Source organism: Porites lutea, chromosome 4 (genome assembly GCF_958299795.1).
Source record: "Porites lutea chromosome 4, jaPorLute2.1, whole genome shotgun sequence".
NCBI classification, from domain to species: domain Eukaryota; kingdom Metazoa; phylum Cnidaria; class Anthozoa; order Scleractinia; family Poritidae; genus Porites; species Porites lutea.
In genome coordinates, this window is record NC_133204.1 from 45998172 (window position 1) to 46025671 (window position 27500).

Genomic DNA, 27500 nt, shown 5'->3' on the forward strand with positions numbered 1-27500 from the left:
AAATTCCAACTAGTGGTCTATTATCAATGCTGCGTTCTGATTGGTTGAGCTACTACTAGACTATATGTTATAGCCCACTAGTAGCGAAAAGCGCTGGCTTTGAAAACCAAAACAGTGGCGACTGAATCACGTTTTGCTAGCCCTCATGGCCTCTGAGTAAATAGCCCATTCGGGCTCGAGGAATAATTGTTAAATGATCCGGTCTAGCAGCCACTTTGACTTGAGCGACTGAATGACGTCTTGTATTCGTACACTCGCCTCGTTTGCAGTCCTTATAGCCTGTTCCAGGCGTTCAGATAGAGGAGAATGGCGCGAAATGGAGAACACTGCAGGCAAAACAGCGGAAGAACAGAAGAGGTAGGAAGGAGAGCACTATCAATCGTTCTCCCTCTCTCAGTCTCCTCCAGGTCTACTCAAGATCCGGCTGACCTCACTGGTTTGTTGCGGTGATTTTGTCTTTTCTTTCCCTTCCCCAACCCCTCGCTGTTTTTTCCTGCTCTCTTTTCTTTGCGCCGTCCACACTATCTGATCACTTGGAACAGGTTACAGTTTCTTATGTTCAAAACTGTTTTTTTTTTTTTTACTTTTCTTTTATTTTTATCAATTTCGTTTTCTTAATAGAGTGATTTTACTTAACCCGTGAAATAGATAGTACACTACTACGCTATATTACACTCTAATTTCACTGTTTTCTTTTTTTATATTTTTTAGGTTTCTGGCAGTGATTTTTTAGATACTGTTTCACGGGTTAATTTAATTCACTCCATTTAGCGCTTATTGTCTTTATTGTTATATTTTATGTAGGAGTTAAGCGTTAAGCTTTACGCACAGTTGGAAGAAGACACTAAAGGCACAGACCACGAGACTTACGGAAAGCAGTGGTATAGGTTTGCATGTCTCCATAAGGTGTGTATGATACTGGGATCGGTTGTTCAAAAGCCGGATAGCAATGGTTCTAGCCTCCACAGGATAATTCGCTATCTAATGAATACTAAGCGTTCGTGGCAACTATGGTGAAAAGTCAATGTTGATAGATTAAGTGCACTAAGCTGATCGAAGCTGATCCTGATAATAAGCGAGCAAGAAATCCAGCTAGAACGGAGCGAGACTTCGATGCCGGCACCTCTCAGCCACGCTGCCTGTCAATTGCGTCAACCAGTGGACAACATCATCCAACCTTTGAGCAACTGGATCCAGGTCTCTTAATTTCACTGACAAAGTAAATGGCGATTTAAAAATTCAACTCAACACTAGAGAGAAAAGTAGTGATAAGAGGGGTTCAGATTGACAGTTCTGGCTGCATACTATTTATGTACACTCTTTTATATGTGTATAAGAATGTTTTTCTTCCGGCCTTGGCTCCCGGGGGGGGATTGGCTGAACATTCTTCTTTTTCTTCCTATTTTATGCTGAGAATATTCTTGTATTATTCTTAAATTATAGCTTATATGACAATTCCGTTTTAGAATATAATTGGGGTATCAACCATAGTTAGTGCAGGTTTCTTCGTTTTTGGTTGGCTAGTTTTGCCGTTTAGAGAAAGGATTAAGTTAAAAATATATTATTTTATTGTATTTATAGATTTTCAAGTCACAAAATTATATCATTTTCTGTGAAAATCTCAGCCTGGGGTTTATTTTTAAGATATTCTTTAAGGTTCGCAAATTTCAGCCTCGATTCAAATATGTTCTTATCAAAAGAGTGTAGCAGACTAAATTTAATTAGAGTGTCTATTTTATTTTCAACATAGGATATAACCGATTATAGCTAAGTTTTATACTACCGTTATTCGCTCTCCCGGTCTTTGACGGGTGTTACAGGAGTAATGAAAACAAAGATTAGTTTTATATAGAAACTGAAATCAGAGCAAAAGTGGGAAGCGGGTCGCTGGGTTTGTTTATTTCCTGTACTGAACAAAGTCTCTTCCACAGTAATGTGCATGATAAATTATATTCAATCATCGTGAAATTTAGTCATTTCACTGGTGGTGTCTTTTACCTTCTTCAGGAGGTAGTCGACCAATTTGGACGTTTTCCCCAAAGAAACAAAGTTCTGGGCAGAGAGAACACGCCCGAAGAGGAAGATTGGCTGAATAACATGCCGGATCGTTTCAAATGGTGAACAAGAGCAAGTCTAGGAGCAACCAAGATCTGTGTATCATAGTTAGATTTGACTGTTGTAAAGTACGCTATCCTCAGTACTGTTCAAGAACTCAGTTAGTTGTTTGTGTCTTTGAAGAAAACTTAAAGGATACTTTATTTATTAAAGACATAAGAAACAATTATGATCTAAGCTAAATCATACGCGTAGCCCTAAGGGGACTAGTAGTAGCCAGGGACCGCGGAGGGGGAAGGGGCTGGTAGGGCCGCAGCCCCACCACTTTTTTGCGCCCCCGCCCCCACTTTTTCCGCTAAAAAGAAAAATAATTTAAAAAAAAAGACTTGAAACAAGTTTTTTTTCCGTCTATATTCCGCTATATTCTCTGTATTTTCTTTAATTTCAAACGCCAGGCATTTTGTGGGGCTCCTGTGCTTTTCGCGGTAATTGTGCTCTGGGGCCGACTTCCCCTTGATCAAACGCCATGCCTTGGCCACGCCTTCGCTTCTTTCGGCGGCGTGTTTTATACTTCCAGCTCCGGCAGAGTTTTTTATCAGTTTTGTCAGACGAAATGAAGAAAATTACTAGCTTTTTCAAGCCAAACGAAGGTGAGTAGTTGTTTTGAGTTGATAAAAGTTTTATCTTTTGTCACTTTCTCCTTTCGAATCAATGAAATATTCGATGGCAGGAAGAATTACATTACTTGAACAGTGAACGGCCATAGTTAGAAATTTTTCAGATCACTTCAGTGTAGTATTTTCTATACTAAAATTGTATATCGCGTCTTTTCTTGCATTGAATCTGAACTGACCGTGAATGTTGGTCGACCTATAAAGAGCAACAAATACACTGGATAAAGTATGCGAAGTCACGGGACAGAAACAAATCAAATACTATGATTTTATTCCTTTTTTTCGATTTTCAACATGAAAAAATTATTTTCAATTGTCAGCCCTGCCACTTTTCACCTTGCTCCGCGGTCCCTGGTAGCACATTGTTCCTTCCCGGTTTTAAGCATTCTTCTGAACAATTACTATCCTAGTTTAGTTTAGCAATAAAAATGCTGAGACATCATTCTTGAATGAAAATTGCCGCACGTATACTTTTCGAGATTTTCATATTCCGTTTTTCACAATATACTACACCAGGTTATTCTGTCCTCTGCTGCGTTCGGTACATTATTTGAATTTTCCATTAATTCTTCAGCCAGTCAGCTCGGTTACTTTCAAGTACATTCACATCACTATCACATCAGTCAAACCAAAAAATGTGGAAATAATATCTCGTGAGAACTCAAAGGTCCAACCTAATAGCAATTTTGAAGGTTCTGACGACTTCGTTATTATACCCCTAAAGGTCTTAAATGTGGACCCCTGATACACTTCTTGGTGCCTAGCCTGTGCCTGTCAACTGAACAGTGCCGGACTGATATTTGTAGTGTACTGTATTAATTATCCAATGGTTGTGTGTCACTTGAGAATAAAACACAGGCGGTAATAACAACTGACGTTTTATTTGCCCTCTTGTAGCTAAGGTAATTTATGTTAATGATTAAGAACACAATCGAAACAGAGATTGAAAGGTGAATTCACAGCAGCAATATCTCTGACTCGCCCCATTCGTCTCCCTCTCCATCCTTCCCATGTAACCCTGCGCGCCAATTGTAGAGGTGACTGAGATTACTGGGGAGAAATCAGGCCCTGAGTCGTTCCCAGTCGTTTCTCACCTCTCCACATTGGTGCGCAGGGTTACATGGGAAGGAGGAAGAGGGTATATCTCACTGTATGAGGAGGATACTATGATGTAGCGAGAGAAAAACGCGAAGGTCGCGCGTCCTCTCGCGGCTCGCTGGCTAACTATATTACAGTTCTAACTGTACTCTATTATAGTATACAAATCATAGAGAATGATCTACAAATTGACTGTTTCACGTAAACGTTTTAATCTATATCAGTGTTATCACTCTTGATACACTCCAAATACTAACGCCACTGCGAATAGTGAGTTATTGATGAAGCTGCACTCCGCGAAGTTATCGTTTTTATCATCCCAGCAGCACATGCTTCCGACCCTAATGCTCTGACCCATTTTCGGACCAATGTGCGTAACACACACGATCTTGTATCGATCGAATCCAAGAAGCTTGACCTGGGACCTGACTTCATCTGAAATTTGTAGAGTAAGATCTCGGCAAATCTTCGGATCGTAACTGACACTGGCGAGTCGGTTGATCAGCACGTCCTCTGCAATCCTTTTTACCGCAGCTGTAAAGGATGACAAACAAATTATACGCTACTTTTTCAGCCTATTTTGTCAGATATAGCACTTAATTGTGGTTGTTTCGCCTGAACGTCGATTCGCCCCAAAGTTGTTTCGCCCGGACCTAAGTCGATCAGCCGGATAACAAAGAACACTCTACAACACAGCTTATCGGAGATGTTTGTAGTTAAGATTACTTTTATCAGGCTTACGTCAAAGTGAAACAACTTCGGGCGAATTGACGTTCGAGCGTAACGACCTGTTACCATATCACTTACTGAATTCAGTGATGCGAGGTTCGAATTGGGAAAACATTACTCTAGTTCTTTTATGTTCGCAAGTTTTTGGCTTAGTGGCACAAGTCTTTGATCAAGTACTAGCTACAAATAAATGCACTAGCTACAAATAAATCCCAACAAATGGCATTTCTAGATCTTTTTTAAGAAAAGGAGGTTAATTAGATATAAGTTTGAAAAATCATCGCTTTTTTTGGTCTCTAATGTTTTGTTTCAGGTTTTGTCCCCAATTTTCTTCCGCAAGAATTTGACTCATCTTAGTTGAATGGCTTTTCGATTTCTATTTTAGCGAGGTTTTAAGGAAGTCTTGCGAATTAAAAGTCAACCAATATAATCCACTTCACACTCCTTATTAATTACCATTACTCAAGCTAATATCAACCCAAAAAGCAAATAATTAAAGCCGATGTTTATATGCAATTTCACAAACAAGATGAAGTATAGGTAAGTTAATAAAAAAACAAACCAGGTGAGAATTTCTTCTGTGGGTCTGGTGCAACTCGATAAGTGTTTTCCAACACAATTCCTTCCGTATGGCTTTCCCGTTGTTGCTCGAGTTCTTCCAAGAATTCATCTTCGCGAAGCGTGCTTCCACTCTTTAATCTAACGCCTTCTTGTCCTTGTTGTTGAAGTGGTGCTTGCGGCGGTTTCTTTACTAAAAAACTTCGAGTTGATGCCAACGGAAGACTAGTTTTTCGAACTTTAGTTCTGCCTGGCAAGCTTAGAAGCGCGTCCGCCATTACACTGTGTTTAGTTCTCCAACGTGAAAAATCAAGGAAGAAACTTTTTATACCGATCGATATTAACTTGTGGCCTTTTCCATGACCAGAAATATTTATCTTCGAAACTTGTCGCCGAATCTTTGGATTCTTTTGAGGTTTAAAACAATACTGTTTTGAATAAAGAAACAAAAGAATTCGTGAAGGAAGTCGAGCTTCAGATCTTCAGATGACCTCGCAGCTAATGATCCAGAAACGCAAAGTGCTTTTGTTTGTTCGAAAAAACCTATCGAAAGCAATTGTTAATATTCTATAGTCGTCTCCAGGGAAATTAAGTTTGAACATCGGTTTTCGATAGATTACGCCGACAATTAACGCCTTCAATATTGCTAAATCTCTGGAACAGATTATTAGGTGAATAAAACAATGTTGAGCAGATTAAATGTGAAGGAAATGAACTCTAATAAACGGTTCCGAAAAAAATATATATTTACAAAGAAGCAAATGAAATGAGTAATTAAAGAAAATTAATTGTTCTGTAAGCTTCGACCGAGTAAAATAGATAAAATCACGAAAAAATTGCCTTAATGAAAGTCGGGGAAGAGATTTCATTTAATTTATCTCTAGTTTTGCTAGACGATTCGTGAAAGTGTGTGACCATCAGAGCTCTGTAACGTAGTGTCCTAAAGAGAGGGACCTTGTGGTCACGTACTATTTCGTGGCACACAGACGTTACGGCAAAGATTTGACCAAGCCTGTATGGTAGCCGTTAAGAAACTGCCCACCTAACCCTCCCCTAAGCCAACATTTTGCTGTAAGTGAGATATGTTAATGTTGTCTTAGGGGAGGGGTAGGTGGGCAGTTTCCCAGGAACATGTAGCGATCCCACAGATTACAAGCTTGCAACAAAATTTATCGCAAAACGGCTGGAGAAAGTTCTTTCGCATCTCATAGGAAGAGACCATACATGTTACATCAAGGGTAGATTTATAGGCGAAAACATCCGTCGACGGCGACGGCAGAGAAAACGACGCTGAAAAAGTGAATTCGTGTTCTTTCAATCTTCATCGCGATTACTCCAAGTTACTAACTTTGTGAAATGTAGGCGAACCCTCCTAAAGTTGAATTCCTTAGAACCATATCCAAGCTCAGGAAGAGGGAGGAAATTTCGTCGTCGCTTGTGTGCTTCCTGTGTACATCGTGAAATTAGGCATTTTGACGTCGTAGTCGTGCAATGACGGCAAAGAAATGTATAAAAAAGCGTGATGCACGTGCCAAAATTTTTGTTTTGCTATTAAATTAAACCTATTGCTTTTATGGCGTTCCCGTTGCCGTTGCCGTCGCCGTCGTCGGATCTTAAGGTCCCTTCTATGGCCACAAAGGACGATGGGACGCACTAAGTGAGCGAGATGTGACACCCTCGGATTGTGACCAGGTTGGCGGGAATATCCCAAAATCAGGTTGGACACCTTATATTTATACAAAATTACACAAGGCTATACTCCCTACAGAGAGCCATTTATGCGAATTTAGGCCCAGTTGCATACTAACGCGTTTTCGACGGTTTGAAATCGCATACATTTCGATGCGTTTGGGCCTTACGTCCACACTAATACGCTGAGCGCTTTCATTGATTTGAAATCGCTTTTGAAAGTGAATCAAAACGAAAACGCAAACATATCGTATTAGTCTGGACGGTCGAAAACGTAACAAAATGAAAATGATGACCGAAAATATCGCAGGCGCGTGTGTTTGTAGAATGCGCATAGAGTTCAACTAAAGTCAAAACGTGCAAATGTATCGTTTTCGAACGTTTTTAGTGCGCACAGTCGAAAGCGCGGTTTGAAACTTTGGCATGGTAGACAAGAATTCTTGGCTCGTACTTAGTGTACAATACACAGATAACGTAACCATTGTTTTAATTCACCACAAAGTTTAAGCTTTTTTTGAACTATGAACTCATTACCCAGTATTATGAGTTAGGCGAGGTAACCTCATCCATACCTAGGATCAGGCTCCATAAAAGCTTATTTCAAAACAAAAGTCACATCAACTAACACTTTACAATGTAATGTTTCGTAAATAGACAGTCTCTTCTTTAAGTGAAGGAACGTGGAGAGACAACCATAAAGACGATGGCCGCGAAATGTCAATAAAAAATTGCGTTCTTTCAAACTTTATTGCATTTATTTAGCCTCTCTCATTTTGTCAAATGTCTGCGAACTTTTCCGCAGAATTCTTCAGCGCGGTATTTATCTTAAAAAAGATAAAAGAAAATTCGTCGCGTTCAAGTCCTAGATAAAACGTCGCATTAGGAAGTTCCACGTCGTGGTCGTTCAGTAGACGTGAAAGAATTGTACCGAAGAGCGCGATACATGTGCAAGGCTGTTGCTTTGCTGATAAAATCAATATTTGTTTTTTTAGGTTCTTGCTGCCGTCGTCGTCGGGTTTCTCAGGCTCGCCAGTAATAGAGAGCTTAGATGTCTTAGATTCTAAGACGAGGACGACTACAATAACGAGATATTCCCAATACTATGTAGTGCTCGCGCGCGAACCAGTCATTTGGCAGGAAAATGTGATAGCCATCGTCCAGCTAGTTTTAGCAAGAATGTCGCAGTGACGGAAAAAAGTTATCAAATGTTAGAAGTTTTATCTGATCATTTTGCGGTCGGGAAAGAGCCTAAAAACCTCCTCCGACTAAGAAAACAGTGCTAACTTTTCTGGTAAGTATAATGAACCTTTGCGGGGTGTCTATTTTTTGAAAATACGCGAAAAAACTTTAACTTAAATCTCGTACTCGCAGTCGTTCTTGTCCTCGAATCTAAAGGTTTCTAATGTTACGTTAGTTAACTAGTTTTTGTTTTTCACAGTACTTTGACTATTACATGAATGTACAACGAACGTTACAGTTTGAATGAGTAAATTCAGTTTTTATTGCCTATTTTCCAGTATCACTCTAGGGCAGTCATTGACTAGAGTTACACTTTCCAATCACTCGCGCCACATTAACTTCAAAAACAAGAGAGGAAGATACAGTCCACTCCTAAGGCCAAGAGTTTAAATCCCCAACACTAAGAATTCGAAGGACTTTTCATCCCCTAAAATCGAACGGTGTCGGATACATTGCTGCTGGTTATAGCATATTCTAGGTCTTAATGAACCCATTTTCAATAATAACGTGTTTTTGTTATTGACAAAATCATATTATCTGATATAAGATTTTAACGTCATTTGTTTCTCTCTCTTCCTCATTGTGTTTCTTGAGAATTGTTGCAAGGACACAAGTCATCAAGCCATCCCGAATTTATTTACACAAAGGCCGCTTGATTATCCTTCGAAGAAAGAAAGCTTCGCTGATTTGTACATGTGCGTTTTGCGGAGCAGTTGCTCTTTTTCAATGCTATTTGAGTTGCTGTTTAACCGTACTTACTGTGGTCAGTAATAATACCACAGGCAGAACCAAGTATTAGGAGTAGTGAACTACTCATCGTTCTGTGATTTTTTTTCCTTTTCTCAGAAGCCATATTTCTGACGTTATATGGTTATTTACACAGTGCAAATCGTAGAAAAGGGATAATTAAATTGCTATAGTGTGCAGGTTATTTTTAAAGTGTAGAGGCTATTCTTTGAAACTTCAGAGGTGCAAACACTGAATTGAAACACTTAGCACAAGATTTATGTTAATTTTTCTCATTTTGGCAAACATTAGACTGTTCACAGTCCGCTATTTTTTCGTAAGATCGTCAGGATCGAGCGCTTAACAGCACGGGCGGCTATCTTGGTTTCATATGTACCGAGAGGGGGGGAGGAGTTCGGGTTTATAGCGGTAGGGGAGAGAGGCGCCTCCTTCCAAACCGTCCCCTGCCCCCGAGGAAGATTTGACACTCATCCCCAGCCTAAACTCGGAACATTTGAAACCAAGATGGCCACCTGTACAGCAAAGCGCTCGACGATCGTACGGAAAAATAAGGGACTGTGAACAGTCTAGGCAAATATTAAAAAAAGAGTACGAGTTCTACGACCAAAAATGACAACTGATAATTGAAAATATAAAAAATAATATATTATTCAAAGTTAAATCATTTATGACGCACTTTTGTACGAACAATAGATGAATGACCCGAAAAAAATATTTCTGGCATTAGAAAACAACAACAGGAGTGTTTCCAAAGGCTGTTATAGAAAATAGAGGTTTCTGAAGTTTTCTTTGCTCCATTAGGATGGACTTGATAATTCTTTTTTCAACAGGATATTCGTATTTTCTTTAATATCTATAATAAATTTGGAATTTGCCATGTTACTTTTCAAGTATCCTCAAAAACGGAACATTCAAACGCTACATGACCGAAATATCGTAACAGCTAATTGAGCGTTTTCCTATAACTTAATGCTCCGAAAAAAAGGTTACTGTTAATTTCTAGACTTATACATTATCAAGTAAAGCTTTCCAAGATTAGACCTACGAAAGCTTCGAATACTGCAGTAGATATCTAAATATGACAGACAACTATTTATTGTGATACTTGTACTTTGTAAAAAGCACCATTGCGCACAGATCCAAATACTCAACAAACGTCAGGAGACTGGCGCCCAGGAAAAGACCAATCTGACCTCCCACATCACCTAATATACACAATAAAAACAGTAATGAACATAAGGAGTAAAATTAAACTTAATTTATGAAACCCTTAAAGTAATGAACGAATTGATCCTTGCAGTACAAAAGCTACGATGCATGTGCTTAACAAAAGGTCTACACAAAAGTCAATTGGTCGTATTTTTCGAAAATAATAACGATTTTTAATTTAGAAAACTGGTGAGGTCACTCTGCTAGCCTGGGTAACTTTTCTCCATATAAAGACTTCGGCTCGCCCAGCCGGGTAAACTCGGTCAAGGTGAGACAATAAGATCATGCGGAGCCCCGTTGTCAGCTCTTGGCTCCAGCAAAGGGGTCAAGTTTTTCGCCATATAAACGCTTGCTAAAGTTGACTGGGCTGGGAGGGGAGGGTGACCCTCTTTTCCGGACACCTTTTCTCTATATAAACTGTACAACGTTAGAGTCAGGTAGGGTGCTACTGACGAGAGGTTCCTCAAAAAGGCCGGACAGCATCCTCCCCTCAGGAAAGGTATTTCCTCCCGACGTACCAGAGGAGTTTTAACTCTCTTAGGCACCGCAATCCGAGGCCCGTTACGTACCTGGTAGCACCAATACACTAAATGACTTTGCTGAGGGCCATATCAATGTATTATGTAACTATATTTGCTTTTTGCTGACCTACCCGGTAGTTCAGTCAATAGTGCAAACGATTAGAATAAACAATTATCTATTCTATACCACCACTCTACCAGCCCACCACTCTACCCTACTCTAGTCTATTCCACTGCCGCAGGATTAGCTCAGTCGCTGAAGTGCTTTACTGTAGATCAGGAGGTCGCGGGTTTGATTCCCGGGGCTGGACCAATACTCAGGATCTTAAAATAACTGAGAAATGCCGGAAAGTACTACCTTAGCCCTGTAAACGGCTAGGCCTTCTCATAGCTCGGGTGAACACTTAAAATAGCAGTCCTAAAAATAGTGTCCCGAATTATTATTTCATACTGAATACATTGACACTTACATAAAGTCCGCTTTTCATTATTTTTTTTTCCACTCCTACTAACTGACACCTAAACAAAACGCTAGTTTTTCTCTTTTTTCGAGGCAGCTTTACGTCGATGTTAATTAATTACATGCGTTAAATTCTATTATGAGTGAATTATCACAGAACTTTAAACTTACCTAACAAGCTGTACAGATCATAACTGGGTACCTGCTTCACATCGGAGTATGTCAAAGACTCATAATAAATTTTGAGCTCAAGCAAGTTGTCTCTGAGACGAAATGGATACAATATCGCTAACATTAATAAGGTTCCAATCCTTTTTTTGTACACTTCTGGTAAAAGATCTACCATCTAAATACTTCAAGGGTCTTGAACAAAGTGAAAACCAACCAGCCGTGATGGTGATAATGATGATTTTTCACGGTATATGAAGCATTTGTAATCTGTCCTTATTTCAAATGTTTGTATCTTCGATCGAGATCAAGAAATCCCGGAGTGACATGTATTACGCATTCTACAGGCTATATCAGCGACTCACTTAAGAATGCTGGTTTACTAACTTAGATCAAACGCCACTGAAACGTAGTCAATAGTTACAGTGACGTACAAAGGACTTATTGAAGGGCTCAAGCAAAACTAACTATGAGAAAATTACTGGAAGACCGACAATCTGACTAACAATAAACGACTGTTTAACTGTGACAATAGAGGGATCGAATTGAACCAATGAAATTTCGAGTCTTCATAGCCTAACATCACGGCTTAACTGACAGACGACCAGTAACATTGCGACTCAATTGACTAATCAGGTTGATAAGCAAGTTTAATACCATCAACTGATGACGTGATACAACTCACTTTGACTCTGAAGATGACTACCCCACAGAGTGTCGAAACGTTAGTCACTGTCAACAACAGTCCTACTCAGGACTACGTTCACCCGTACGATCATACTCAACCTACTTATGACATGAATCCTAGGTTCAAACTTTTTCTAGTTTGAAAACAAAAATGTGTGTAATCTACCTAAGGTATCGCCTATTTTCCTCGTCCGTGCCCTTCAGATTTCTCTTCTTGGCAAGTATGTAATCTGCGTAGGTGTTGGCTGGATAACGAGCGTAGGATAATTGAGCTGAAAATTCCACGCTTTCACATGCCACAGGGCACTTATCCAACTTGTTGTCTTGAAAATGCTCTAAAATCACAAATAAGCGAAATTATCAAGCAGCTTATCGAATATTGGAGCGGAGACTGAGGCGAGTGCCAGTAAAATGATAGAAAAGTCGTTAGTGTTGAGAAGAAATCTCGCAGCTACAATGGCAATTAGAATGTGGAGATAATGTGGGATTGTACGATAGCGATTGAGAAAGTGAACCAAAAACCTACAAAACCTTTTATTAACGAGCATGAAGGTGGAAGATTTCAACATCATAGAGACTCTATGCTCAAGTTGGAGGAATAGTACAGATACAGAGCGCATAAGACCATGAAGTATACAATCACAGAGCCTAAGAGAGGCAGAGGGACACAGCCAGACAGCTTTTAAGATTATCAAACCAACAAAGACTATTAAAGATTGTTAATGTATATAGATTATTTCTTTATTTATTTATTTATTTATTTGGCGAACAAATACATGAAACGTTATGATTTTAACTTAAAACAGCACTACCAGCCTTACCCCACGCCGGCCACATACAGCTGTCACTTGCTTTATAACCACAAACGGGAATTCCATCATCAGCACCTAAAGTTTGTAAAATAATTTCTTGTTCAGTCGAATGACATTTTCAGTTCTTAAAATAGTATTAGAAAGCCGGAAAACATAACCATGAGAAGCGACAGTAAGGAAAGGCTGTCTTAATTTGAAAAGCAACAGAGTGGGAATAACATGCAATCACAATCATTCATTTGCCCCTGGATATTTCGTCAGAAAAGCACTATTTTGAAGCTAGTGAGGCAGTTTGGGAAGTAAAATACAATTCCCTACTTTCCCATATCCTCATGTTCGCCGAGTGTCACGGTTTCCTTTTAAGGCCTTCTTACGCTGTTTGACGGGTTTGGCAAAAAAGCCACGGATCTTGAAACTACTTTTTTAAAGGGTGTACAGGTTGAGACAAGATTTAATAAAATCAAATTTCCAGTCAGAGTTACAAGACTAATTTGCATGTATCGCTGTCCTTATTGACCGAATTTCGCACGCTCAAGCATGATTCGGAAGGAAGAGCTTTACCTCCTGCATAGGTTGGAATTCCAAGTTATTTTCGAACATTTCAAAGCTGACATCAAAGGTTGTACACGGGCTCAGGTGTCAGCTTAACATGTAAATGGTTCATGTGTTGGAACTCCTGCCCTGAACACTTAGACAACTAAGTTAAAAGACCAAACAATAGAGCTATATTGCACAACAACTTACCCGGCATGAACCAATCCCGACAGTTGCATTGCTTGATAACGTAACGAGCCAGTTTGTCCAAGAAACATTTAGATTTGCTGTATGATTTGAAGAACCTTAGTGGAGGCATCCCACAGTTTGTACGGTAAGGATGCGGCAAATTGGTCACCTGAAAACGCAAGATTTAAAGTAAGGATCCTAAAAAATATTTCATCCTCAAGGCTCATGGAGATTCTCCAGAAGGAGAAAACTTTTTAAAAACCGGATTAATGGTAAGATGAAGTTCTAGTTTTATTTTGAAAGTATCAGTTCATAATTGTGGTAGATAACAAATTGTCAGGACTTTAAATCAAAGCAGAGAAAGGCCGTTCTTGCATTTCTATGAACAAAAGCCCCGTGGGGAAGTGGAATAAATGTATGTATGTAGTCGAGAAAGGGTCTCTTGAAGCCTCGATCTCGTTTTCATTGTGTCCTCTCGGGAGCAGAATTAGGAAAAGGTATATTTGGTATATTTAAGGTGACTCGACCCAGTTTTTTTGGGGGGGTACCATCCTACTTTCAAGCTCTCTGGTATCCCCACCTTTACTTTTATCGTAAGTCTAACACATAGAATGGATAACATATCGATCAATCTACAATGTAACATAAAATTTTTGGCGATCGGAGTAAATGTCACGTGGTTATAATGCCACGCCCCTTTGAGGTCTGAGTCGAAAATCTGCTGTTACCGGCATTTTTTCGTGAAAATCTCTCGGCTACACATAGTGCGCATTAGTGCCTTGCGCTGAACAGAGTTTCACCAAAATCGCAAAGACCCAATTCGAGAAATTCAGCGGTTTCCAAATTTAGGTCATAATTTATGCGAAAATGATAAGCAAACTTTACACGGATTATATCTAATAAACTATGAGATTTATCTCTTTATTTTGGGCATCGTTATAACAGATGGGTCCTTGCAAGTCAGCAAAAAGCTTTAGGGCCTTGTAAATGCGCGCGATTTCGAGCAAAGCAAACATATAGAAATTATAGTTTTCGCTATTTGTTGATGTTTGTCAGCGTTTAAGAGTCTTTCTCACGAAAAAAGCATTTTCTTAAAAATTCGTAGTTTTTTTTCGTTCAAATTTTTTCAGGGCCACAATTGATGAACTTACTACCCGGACTCTGAATTTCATGGTCATTGAAAAACTGTGACATTATCGTCTATAAGCCCAAACTTGAGTAAACATTGAAGATTTTTAGCGTTTTGGCTGAGTTTGTGCTTTGGGAGTTGTCTATTGTTTCTAGTCTGTCATGATACAGCATTCTTGTTCAGCACGCGTGCAATGACCGCGCTTGGCTGACTTCCGAATGCTCACCGGGATATAATAATTTTGGTACAGTGAGACAGGCCATCGCGTGATACATAGAGGTTTAACTCACAATTTTTAATCAATTCTCGTGCTTCTTGTGCCTTTGCAAAAAAAAAAAGAAGTGCTACACACTAAATCTACTTACTATTAAAAAATTTTTTTTTTTCATAGGTTTAATGCAAGCCAATAATTAAACCAACTCGTGACGGGAATCCCTTCTGTTTTCTTATACTAAATTATCATATCTCGGTGAGCATTCCGAAGTCAGCCAAGCGCGGTCATTGCACGCGTGCTGAACAAGAATGCTGTATAATGACAGACTAGAAACAATAGACAACTCCCAAAGCACAAACTCAGCCAAAACGCTAAAAATCTTCAATGTAACTTAAGTTTGGGCTTATAGAAGATAATGTCACAGTTTTTCAATGACCATGAAATTCAGAGTCCGGGTAGTTAGTTAATCAATTGTGGCCCTGAAAGAATTTGAAGGAAAAAAAACTACGAATTTTTAAGAAAATGCTTTTTCCGTGAGAAGGACTCTTAAACGCTGACAAACGTCAACAAATAGCGAAAACTATAATTTCTATATGTTTGCTTTGCTCGAAATCGCAAAGACCCAATTCGAGAAATTCAGCGGTTTCCAAATTTAGGTCATAATTTATGCGAAAATGATAAGCAAACGTTACACGGATTATATCTAATAAACTATGAGATTCATCTCTTTATTTTGGGCATCGTTATAACAGATGGGTCCTTGCAAGTCTGCAAAACGCTTTAGGGCCTTGTAAATGCGCGCGATTTCGAGCAAAGCAAACATATAGAAATTATAGTTTTCGCTATTTGTTGACGTTTGTCAGCGTTTAAGAGTCTTTCTCACGGAAAAAGCATTTTCTTAAAAATTCGTAGTTTTTTTTCCTTCAAATTTTTTCAGGGCCACAATTGATTAACTAACTACCCGGACTCTGAATTTCATGGTCATTGAAAAACTGTGACATTATCTTCTATAAGCCCAAACTTGAGTAAACATTGAAGATTTTTAGCGTTTTGGCTGAGTTTGTGCTTTGGGAGTTGTCTATTGTTTCTAGTCTGTCATTATACAGCATTCTTGTTCAGCACGCGTGCAATGACCACGCTTGGCTGACTTCGGAATGCTCACCGAGATATGATAATTTAGTATAAGAAAACAGAAGGGATTCCCGTCACGAGTTGGTTTAATTATTGGCTTGCATTAAACCTATGAAAAAAAAAATTTTTTTAATAGTAAGTAGATTTAGTGTGTAGCACTTCTTTTTTTTTTTGCAAAGGCACAAGAAGCACGAGAATTGATTAAAAATTGTGAGTTAAACCTCTATGTATCACGCGATGGCCTGTCTCACTGTACCAAAATTATTATATCCCGGTGAGCATTCGGAAGTCAGCCAAGCGCGGTCATTGCACGCGTGCTGAACAAGAATGCTGTATCATGACAGACTAGAAACAATAGACAACTCCCAAAGCACAAACTCAGCCAAAACGCTAAAAATCTTCAATGTTTACTCAAGTTTGGGCTTATAGACGATAATGTCACAGTTTTTCAATGACCATGAAATTCAGAGTCCGGGTAGTAAGTTCATCAATTGTGGCCCTGAAAAAATTTGAAGGAAAAAAAACTACGAATTTTTAAGAAAATGCTTTTTTCGTGAGAAAGACTCTTAAACGCTGACAAACGTCAACAAATAGCGAAAACTATAATTTCTATATGTTTGCTTTGTTCGAAATCACGCGCATTTACAAGGCCCTAAAGCGTTTTGCTGACTTGCAAGGACCCATCTGTTATAACGATGCCCAAAATAAAGAGATAAATCTCATAGTTTATTAGATATAATCCGTGTAAAGTTTGCTTATCATTTTCGCATAAATTATGACCTAAATTTGGAAACCGCTGAATTTCTCGAATTGGGTCTTTGCGATTTTGGTGAAACTCTGTTCAGCGCAAGGCACTAATGCGCACTATGTGTAGCCGAGAGATTTTCACGAAAAAATGCCGGTAACAGCAGATTTTCGACTCAGACCTCAAAGGGGCGTGGCATTATAACCACGTGACATTTACTCCGATCGCCAAAAATTTTATGTTACATTGTAGATTGATCGATATGTTATCCATTCTATGTGTTAGACTTACGATAAAAGTAAAGGTGGGGATACCAGAGAGCTTGAAAGTAGGATGGTACCCCCCCAAAAAACTGGGTCGAGTCACCTTAAGGTGGTTCGAATGGATTTTTCAGGGAAAATACCTCCCAAGTTTGAGTACTACCCACGTCGTCATTAACAAAGTTTTGGAAAAATGACCACCACAGTTGTGGATAAAGATGAGCAAGGACTATGATCCGTGTTACGTTGACGTTGGAGTTGGCATGACAACTTCATGACGTCATTGCCCCAATTACTTGCAGCTGTATTTCTTGGCACTGGGTTTTTTTTCTAAAATCGTTCACGGGAGCATATTCCTCCAAAAGCTGCCTCGATGTTCGTAAAGTTCGAGGAAAATCTATCAGAGCGTTATCGAAATGCAATTTCACCTCATAGTAGTTTCATTCTTTACGAGTTTGAAAAGATCATTTGGATAGCTTTTGCTCGTAGAAAGAAAGATTAACATTTTGGTCTACTTTAACAAATGGGCGAATAATATGGAAACCAATCGATAGATTTAAGAATTATCGTCTTTTTATACGCGCGACAATAAAATAGTAGCTACAATGCGTTATTTTTTTGTCTGAAATTTCGTGTTTACAAGTGAGAGCCTCTCTTTATTCAGGGGTAGTGTTTCACGTGAACAGAAGTAACTAACAATGTATTTGGAATTTACAGAGATGTCAGCTATTGTCGTCCATGAAAATGTGAAACTTGGAGACAATGGGTGCTTACAATTTGCACAAACCACCTGGGTGGAACTCTAGCATAAACATAAAACTCAGTATAAAATTTGACATGGTGAAAGAATGACCTGCAACAAAGTATGACCAAATCTGCCAAAAAGACTCAAAAGAGTTGAAAGATTGATCGCCTCAAATCACATCCCATATTTTCAGTATTTTCGTCACATATTTTCTTCTCAAACAGAACGACGCGAGCCATTTAATTTTCCAACAGAAATTTCCGCATTTTCCATGTAAAAGGTAAATACCCAAGACTTCTCGGAATAATGACAGGCTCTCACTTCAACAATTTTCATCTTTTTCTAATACAGCTGTGGTTGTCATTTTTCCAAATATCTGTTAATGGCGACCTAGTTAATGCTATTGCCAACGGAAAATGCAGCCGGGAAACCTTGAGTCTTAAATTTCAAAGTATTTTTTTATGGCTTTGATCGTATTGTATGACGTCTACACTGCTCCGCCAAAACCAAAACAAGACAAATCGAATCAAAATAGGAAAGTACCAAAGAAATGAAAAACAAAATACAACTGCAAAATCTTTGTCTAGGTCAAATTCAAACAGCAGTCTTTTTCAGAACCCTGATGTAACAGTTCAAACGCCTATTCTGATAAGATCATCGAGTAAGACAAATGTAAAAATTGGTCTTCCCAAGAGACAATTACGAACATAAAAGTCTCGTCTAACTTATTGAAAATCTTATTTAAAATCTTTGTTGTGTGCGAGTGGTCATGCTGCTTTAGTCTTTTATTCAAATATCGAGATCTTTAGGAGGTCAAAAAATCTTTTTAAAAGTGTTTATATTTTGTTCTATAGTATCACAAAGTAGCCTTTCTGTTGATAGTTGTTTGAAAGAACAACATTGATCAGTCTTATTATTGCCATAACACCCTACAATTTGCTGTGTTTTACTTTGTTTAGTCAGGCGTAAGGCGGGGTATATCCCTTAACTGACAAACAGAGCAGACTTTCATCCTTACGACTTGGCGATAAATCAGCGTTGAAAATCTCTCATATCCCATTTTGTAAAATAATCCAAGGACATCAAATGTTATTAAATCCACCGTACAAAAGTTGTACCGATGAGGGTGCATTGAAAGATCACCCTTCAGGATTTTCTCCACGGATTCAAAAATTTTAGCGATATAAAAAAATGTAGCGACATTGATTATATGTCTCATAATGGAGTCTGAGAAATGAGCCTAAAGGACACTGCAAATACAACGGATTCTGGTGAATATATTCAGCAAATTATGTTCAACTATTAAGAAATAATATAAATAAGACAAGCCAAATACTGATACATGTTTACTGGGATGTATGGCAGAGAAAAAATTAAGTTTCTTGTTTCTTTGACATGTTTTAGCAGGGAAAGTTTTTCTTTTCACTTCACTTTTGTTTTTAGTTGTATATACTGATATTGATTTTGATTAAAGATGTTGAGGTTATTTTTCACTTTTTTTAGTCGTTTCCCTTCCCGTGATTTATTTTTTCTGATTTTGATTGACGATGATTGATGGAATGAAAAAATCGATAACGGCGAACAATAGTAAGTGTTGCAAAAATTAAGACGATAAGACATCAAAGAAACACTGCAATTAAGTGTTTATTAAATTATAAGAATTTTGCATGCTAATTTAACACGTATACTTAAGTTAATAAAAACTAAGAAGTACTCAAAATATAATTGAAACACCTACTTGTTTCTTCTGAAGTTCCATGTAGGTCGTAAAGCCCGGTGCAACGGCATATCCCTGCATTTTAACCGGCGTCTCAGCTTGATCGTGCAGAATAACTCTGAACCCAGCACTTTCTACAGCATAATAATACTCGTAGTGTTGAAGATCAATAAGTAAGCGAAGTCCTCTGTCCTGTCCTGTGTTTGTGGTGTTAAGAATTTTCGAACCATTTTTACCAGAATTAAATGTAAAACAGACATCTCCAAAGGCGTTTTTAAACTCGGTAAAGTTGTTATGATCGCACTTGTGGTCCTTTCCGTAATTACATTCCAGAAGCATTCTGTCAAGGCGATGGGCCGCCTTTGACAAAGTATCTTGCATAATTTTGCCTGTAATGTTACCTTCAATATCACTAGAGTTTCGTCCATCTATGTTTTTTCTCACATACAGCTCATTCACGAGAGTTCCGTTCATTACAGATAACCGAGCGTCGTTATAATTGCAAATGGAAATCGCGGGAAACACCATACTGCTTTCATAAACGATAACAGTGGTAGTAGTAAACGGGTAATCAAAGTAATTATAGACGCTGGTCAAACATTTTTCAACAAACAGCGAGAACGCTCCGAGCAAAAGTAATGTCCATAACACGCGTCGAACAGGAGGATTGCCTGCAAAACAGAAATGAAAACCATGAAGGGTACAAGAGTCTAAAAACGACACCCACAAGTCATGTATCTTGCCCGACTTCTTCTTTTCATCCAGTAGCTTTTTACAGCTTTCATAATCATTGTTTTTCTTGCATTTGTCGTAGTCATTCTCGGGATAAGATCCGTCGTTCACAGCAGGCCAATTGGTCTTCATCGTCGTTTCCGTTACTTCAAGCTCCTTGCCTTTCGCATCCGACTTGATATACACGACGGAGATGTCTTTCTTACAATGGTTGCAGAAAGCATAAATGCTGCTAGCACCATTGCTGCTCTTGTTACAGTCGTTGCCTTTGATGACAATTTTCACATCGCCAGTGTCATCCGTGGCAGCATAGTTTTCGTTAAACAAGTTAGACATGTTCACCAGCTTTCACAGCAAAACAGCCTGAGTTCGCAACTGAACAGTGAAGCTAAACAAACCACCTTGAACCAAGCCGGAAGGACTCAGATTCAGAATAATGGAGTCTACCTGCAACGGCGTCATAAAGATTGCCCGTATGACCAAATCCCCACTAAGTTTCACTTATATTTCAGCACTGATGCCTGTTAATTGAATCTTTCTCTAGTCTACTTGAGTGGCCTGGGTGTGCAAAACCAATCAGATGCTGTATTGAATGTCTCCAGCCCAATTAAAACCCAAATTTGCATGTCAATAGATGTTAGATATTTGGATGAGTTGTATTGTTTCATTTCAAGGTGCAATCATGACTGACAGGTGGTATTGGACCAGGGAAATACCGCACTGTATCACCCCGTGACTTATTTTCTTGACAATAACCTCATTTATCAAAAACAGCCCTTCAACTCTTGAAACGTCAAATGTTATTAAACACAAAACATGACAGCGACAACAGTCGAATTGACTCAGTGAAAAGCTCATCGAAAGAATTTACAAAGCAGTAACGAGATCTGAAAAACGCTTTATTCCATTTTAATAATTGTAATTACATTTGTATCCGTATTTTCGAAAATAAATATCATTTATTTATCTTAGGTATTTAAATTGTTGTCAAATTATAATTTATTGCTCTCCGTCCAGTGCTTCCACTAAATAATCTCGCACCGTTAGTAAACGAAAAGATGAAATGTTTAGACAATCGTTTGTTGACGAGCAGCTGAGCCCTCCCCTGGGAAAAAAGGGGGAGATAAACTGCGAAAACTTAGAATTATCGCTTGTTGATGATTGAGTTGCGCGAGTACAATTTATTATTTATGTGTAACTGTCCTACACGCCCGTCAAATCACCATGAAGAAATAATATGTAAAATAAGTAGCAGATTAGAAAACATCGCCGGAACAAATGGAAACGACAACAGATAGTGGATTCAACTAAGCATAACTTCAGCTTTTGACTATTAAATCTTTATTTATTTATTTTTTTTCTTATCTTTATTTCAATTCTTTGGTATTTCTTTCGTTTTTCTTTTCGTTAATCAATTATCTGCCGTTTGGCAGATAAGTACAACATTTTTTTAAGAGACAGATCCACTATAAGAAATCAGGACAAACTGTTTTTGTCGGTTCCTGGTCGCTAAGGGAAGTAATCCTTATAAGAACCATTATTCATTATAATCACGATAGTTTTACTGATTATCAGTACTTTAGCGTTATTCTATTTGACTTTTATTTCCTATGCAAAATTGTTATCACAGAATACCAGGAAAGACGTTTCAAGTTGCTTAGGGATGTTTGGTAGACTTGTCGACGGTTAAAATCCGGCATGTTATCTCTGAATAAGACTAAACTACCGCTTGAATTTTAAGCAAAAAGTCGAAACCGCGGGTAATATTCCTTTTGCGGCTCTAGTTTGAGTTTATCCTGCTTATTAGCAAGTTTATATGGCCATTTTTAACTTCAGCATGTCATAATGGTGAAAAAAGACTGACGCATCTCTAAAAGAAAGATAAGACCTTTAGTGTACAAATACATTTTTAGTAGAGATAAAGATACATGTATAATTCTGCTAGTGCAATATTTGCAAATTGTTAATAATTAATTCATCCGGCGCAAAGCTGCGATTTGAGGCAGGAACCGCAAACGATTTTCTGTGATTTTTAGAAAGGACGCATTAAAAAGCATTAAAAAAGATTGATGTATCCGTGAGTATTGCTAAAGTCACATCACCATAAAGCTAAAGCTTAGAAGTAAAAAGTGAAATTCATTCATAACCCTCAACAAAGTATGAATAAATACATAGCCCCATGTTGCACAATTTCGGAAAATATAATAATAGCAACGACGTGTTAATATTAATATAAAGATTTGCAGATTTGCAGATTAAAGAAATTGGCAAATTTCACGCGGCTCGAGCTTGAAAATATATAGAAAGTTCTCAATTAACACCAAAGAAAACCGGGGAAAGCGATTTGGAAAAACTGGACGTTAAGTGTTGATAAAGCTATCGCGAAACGAAAATAAGCTTATTTTACAGTCGATTATATTTAATATTTTTATTGGATGGGTTACAACTTCGTCCTGTTTATAAAGCAAGAGCTATAGGGTTTCCTAAAAAATATTTTACTTTAAAAAGCGGCAGGCGGTATAACTATTCTGGATAAGTCTATGCACAGCAGTTTGTAAATTCTTCATCTTTAGGCGGTTATTCCCAGCTTATTGATCAACTGAACTGGTAGCTATTTATAACATAGCCAAGATACCGCCTTGAAAAGCAACCAGTAATTCAGCTATTTCAGAAAGAAAAAACTGAATACCTTCCGGTATTTCTATACTTTTCCATCAAATCAATCTTCCTCAATTATGTTTTCTTTCCACATATAATCTAAAACAAACCAAAAATATATATATGCAACGGAAATACGCCCATTGTTGTTCCGTATGTTTCGTGCTGTTAGTGTGTGGGTGATTCAAGCCAGCAGGAAAAAAAACGATTTTCTCATCTGTTGGGATTTGTTGAGTTACGGCTCTCTCCTCCGCAGAGGCTACCGCTGGGTATCCCAATAAAATCGAAAAATAGAAAGCGCGCGAGGGGAAGATGGGAAGAGGGAAAAGGCGGGAGCAGGCCTCTCTTTTCCCTTCTCATCGTGCCCCGCGCGCTTTCTTTTTCCTTGTCCCTCGCCCTCCCTACGATAAAAAGAGGCGAGGCCTCTGTGGGGGAGCGGAGAGAGGAGCTATGGAGAGAATTTTTCGACAAATTAGGGACCGTGAACAACAAAAGTTTTGAGACCTCGTCCACGCGTATCCGGATATCTTTAAAACGGAGATTTTTTTCTCCGTTGTTGGAAAAATTTGAGTCCATCAAGCGCTCGAATCGTTTTCGCTCATCCATCATTCTCGTCCCCACAGCCACTCGGCTTAATTTGTAACGAACTCCTCGTTTCAAGACCCCGTGACCAAGAAACGACGGGCTCTGGAGACGAGAATAGGAATTTTAAGCAATGACGACGACGACGATGGCGAAAATGTCTCTTTAAAAGTGAATTCACTTTGTTTCAAAATTTATCACTCTTATTCCATGGCGTTCAATTTGTCAAATGCTGGCAAATTTTTCTGCAGTTGAATTCTAAGGGACTGTATCTAAGTTTAAAAAAAGAATTAGAAAAATCGTTGCCTTGTGTTAACGTCCTCCAGAAAACGTGAAATTAGGCATTTTGACGTCGTGGCTGTACAACAACGGCAAATAAATGTACAAAAAGCGTGATCGATGCCAATCAAAGTTTTGTTTTGCTAAATTTAACCTCTTGCTTTTGATCCGTTCTCGATGCCGTCGTCGAAGTCGTTGCTTAAGCTCCCTACAGTGCCCATCCACACGACAACACCAAAAAAGGACATGCGTAGCATGATGCATGACATAATCGTATTCGTAAACGCCGTTTTTGTTTTTCGTCCACGCGAAAACTATAAGACGGCGTTCCTCCTTTTTAGAAAATTTCCGAATAGGTGTGGATTTACCGCAATATTACTGCAATATTAAAATGAGTGGTGTTTGGAAGTCTTTTCTTTTAAGTTATGTACTTTTAAATAACACTGTATATAACCGCTCCTCTTGAACCAAAAAACATAAAGTTTCTTAGCCAGGGCAAACAAAATTTTGAGGGGAGGAACGTTAATGTGGTTATGTAAGTTTTACTCATATACAAGACACCTGGATCCCGGCCCGAGCTGGGCGTAAAGTTTATCAACCAATTAACTAGAAACTCAAGTTCTGCTCATAACCGTACAGCGCTTGCGCCGGTACGAAAACCATACCGGATGAGGCTTCTGTTGACACATAACAACTGTGATTTCCGCGCGATTTCTTTAAAGGAGCGAAGCTCCCGCGCCAATCTTGAAAGTGGAGTGTGACATATCGGATAAGTTCTCTTCAACACTTTAATGCAGTGTGAACAGGTATTTGGACTGTAAAGAAAGTGAAGAGGACCGGAATCCATGGAAGAAGATATTCAGGAGTGAGGACTGGATTTTAGTGCCCCAAACCCTCTCGGCCAAACGCACCGGAACGATGTTCAATGTGTGTGAAGGACTTGTTAGAGTTCTGTACCTTTGCTGTTCATACTATACCGGCATGAAAACCTATCCAGAATAGTGTAAACATAGCCTCAGTCGATTACAGAAATCTCTAGAGGACTTAGTAGCCTGATAATAGATTAGAGACCTTTAGATTCTAAGACGAGTACGACTACGAGTGCGGGATTTTCTCAAAACTAAGTAGTACTCGCGCGTGAACCAGCGACATTTTGGCGGGAAAATGTGGTAGCCTTCGTCAGTCTACTACGAGTTTTAGCGATAATGTCGAAGTTGGCGGAAACAAGTTATCAAATGTTAGAAGTTTTATCATTTTGCGATCGGAAGAGGGTGTAACTTCCTTCGCTAAAGGTAACAGTGCTAACTTTTCAGGTGAAAAATGGTAAAATGAAGCTTCCCGGGGAGTCTATATTTTGAGAATACGCGAAAAAACTTGAAGTCAAATCTCGAACTCGTTGTCCTCGTCCTTGAATCTAAAGGTCTCTAATGACGTGATGCAGAGATCTAATCAATGGATCGAGCAAGGTCCAGCATAGAAATTCCCTGATGACAACACCGTCATAATTTTACTCTGCTACACTTGGTGCCCAAGATTTAGTGCCTGGAAACCAGCACAAACTGATTATGTTGTGTTAACACCTTGAGTACCCGATTTCGATAGAGCTATATTACACCATACTCGGATACCCGCCTCAATTCAGTTATCAAGGCGGGTTACAATTTACGTCTGGAACGCGAGAAAGATACTGGGGGCGTACTCTTGCCGACCCGGTTTCAGACGCTTTTGAATTGGCCGAAGCGAAAGATACCATAATCTTCTTTAAACTGCCGTTTGGGTGGGGTTTCAAGTAAACCAAACTTTTGCTTTATCTTTTGTTCTTTGCATGAACTGCGCGCGAGCAGTGTGTGCAAGTTTACGAAGAGCTGATGCGTTTCACGCGCAAATCAGAGAACACAATGTATTGCAAAAGTGGGATTTACATTAAGCACCATCCAATGGGAAATTAAAGAATATTATGATATTTTCTGCTTTCGCTAAGTACCCGCTTCTGATTGGGCAGCAAATATTTTCTGATCAGTCATGTTAGAGCACCCGAAGGAATAAAAGACAATCAAAAGGATGCGTGACTACAAGGAAAAAGACGTTATTCTGACCCACTCAATTCAGAAAGTCAAAAACGTAAAAACACAATAAAATTATATTTATTTAACACTATCAATAGATCATAATTTCTTTCCACTATCTTCTATATCTTTGAGACATAATTTTTTCATTGCTATGATTATCATATATGATTATTTCAAGAGCACGTAAAGAAACGTCCTTTCAGTCAATCTTTTCCTTTTGAAAAAGGACTGTCCTATTGAACCACAAGCATTTCAGTCATTGGGAAAACACAATATGAATTCGAACTTGTAGTTCTGAACGTTTCTTAGCATGCAATCAAACTTGTCATCTAAGCAGTATGAGGACCTTCAAGCTCATTGTAACACTTTTAACAAGGGAGTTATAGTAAGCATCACGTTCTGGGCAAACGGGATACAGCACACGGCAGAGACGTTCAAACGATTGCTAATACGGCCTCAGATAGATAATAAAATAACGTTCTCGCTCAAGAATTTCATGAACACGTGAGTACTCATCTTTATGTTGTAAACGGCCAGCGACAAGCGTTGTCAACAATGGCAAAAATAGTCGCGTAGTAATCTCGACCGTTTGCCGTTAACTTTATGCTTACAATATATAACCTATAGAGCGTTTTTACATGATGTCACGGCGGCCATATTGGTGTTACAAAAAAAAAAAAAGAGGCAGGAGCGGGGCCATGGTGGTGTTCCCAACCAATCCTGTGGCAGTTGAACTCTTTTGTTATGTAAACGCATTCTTTTGTTCCAATGTATGTTTGCATAGATGTTGGCCGCCACGTGAGTGAAACCGCTCTGTACCACGCCAAAAATAGGTATGTTACTATGCGCATTTAATTGTCTATTGTACCTACTCAACTCTGAACATACCCCAGTACCCTAAATTATCGCACTGGATTTACAAGTACTTGCTAAAGTTGGGAGCGATGTTGCAGAAGAGTCCTTCTTCGAGTGTGGTTGCACGAGGCTTGGTTTCAATGTGATCGGTCGGATCATCTCAATCTGCGCGATTTTAAGGGACAACTGGGGGATGCGGACATTAGCCTTTATAGAGAGTTAAACTATATCCAGGCAATTGCAATCGCGCGTTCAGTCCTAATCGTCCCGCATCTTATGTGAGGTGTCTCCATAGGACTGTCTAATGCAATCGTCAGAACACCACTTGATATGACTTGGGCGATCAAAATCACCTAGGAGTTCATAGCCTAATTCTATCATAGTTAAGGTTGACTTGGTGATTTCTTTTTGACAATTGGATATTGCGCATTTGGCATAAGGAACTCACTGAAATGCTTTGCTTGAGTGACCGCCAGTGAAGCAATGGCTTCCCAACGTGAATTGCCCAATACCCAAATCTCAAAGCAACCTTCATTTAATCAGGTTTATATTGCGTAAACTCCGTTGCATTGGTAAAATTTGTTGTCGCGAGTCTAAACTTTTGCGTCACAACACTATTCCCACTTTAGTCAACTTTCAGGTCCTAAAGAGGCCAATTCCGAGTAGCCCCAAGCCTCTTTTTCAAAGCGAGGCCAAGTGCGAAGATGAGTTTGTTTATTCTCATGCAATTAAAGCTCATTTTCAGAAGAGAGGTTTTGCAGTTAGCCTAGTTTTGACAGCCAGAGTTTGTGGAACTCGGAAATGGCTTATTTGTGATGTCCATTTTTTCGCTAAAATCAATTCAAATTACGTAACTACCTATTATGGCGAGCAGATATTACGCCAAGGACACAACCATCATTGCATAACATTTATCCCACAAGATTGAACACCTCGACTTAGTCCTAACCTGCTGAAAATGTTAGGTATGAGAAAATATATATGGCTCCTTAAAAACTGCGTCAAAGACTAATTT

At 38.8% G+C, this 27500-nt stretch overlaps 4 protein-coding genes across 6 annotated transcripts in view; 1 reads left to right on the top strand and 3 right to left on the bottom strand.

The window, feature by feature from the left end:
• LOC140933805 (uncharacterized) overlaps positions 1–2268 on the top strand; it is a 7803-nt gene extending 5535 nt beyond the window's left edge. Inside the window, exons 5-6 of one of the 2 annotated variants that reach the window (XM_073383463.1) lie at positions 805–906; positions 2008–2268. In XM_073383463.1, the coding sequence (XP_073239564.1) occupies positions 805–906; positions 2008–2121 (216 nt within the window). In that variant the 3' untranslated portion in view covers positions 2122–2268. The remainder of the gene's footprint in view (positions 1–804; positions 907–2007) is intronic. The other variant, XM_073383462.1, reaches the window with a different exon arrangement.
• A 151-nt stretch (positions 2269–2419) lies between these two features.
• LOC140933806 (dynein light chain Tctex-type 5-A-like) lies at positions 2420–5759 on the bottom strand. Its single transcript, XM_073383464.1, has 2 exons — positions 5119–5759; positions 2420–4361 (listed from the first exon to the last, which is right to left on the bottom strand). Exons 1-2 carry the CDS (start codon positions 5390–5392, stop codon positions 4057–4059), a joined length of 579 nt encoding a protein of 192 aa, XP_073239565.1. The 5' UTR covers positions 5393–5759; the 3' UTR covers positions 2420–4056.
• Positions 5760–8052: 2293 nt separating this feature from the next.
• Positions 8053–20542, bottom strand: LOC140933807 (acid-sensing ion channel 2-like). The gene is made up of 6 exons (XM_073383465.1): positions 19332–20542; positions 13391–13538; positions 12656–12721; positions 12001–12169; positions 11151–11242; positions 8053–9994 (listed from the first exon to the last, which is right to left on the bottom strand). Exons 1-6 carry the CDS (start codon positions 20376–20378, stop codon positions 9879–9881), a joined length of 1638 nt encoding a protein of 545 aa, XP_073239566.1. The 5' UTR covers positions 20379–20542; the 3' UTR covers positions 8053–9878.
• Positions 20543–25678: 5136 nt separating this feature from the next.
• LOC140933809 (acid-sensing ion channel 3-like) overlaps positions 25679–27500 on the bottom strand; it is a 13831-nt gene continuing 12009 nt past the window's right edge. For both annotated transcript variants that reach the window (XM_073383467.1, XM_073383466.1), the window contains exon 6: positions 25679–27500. This exon is cut by the window's right edge and continues 1169 nt beyond it. The gene's annotated coding sequence lies outside the window, so the exon portion shown is untranslated.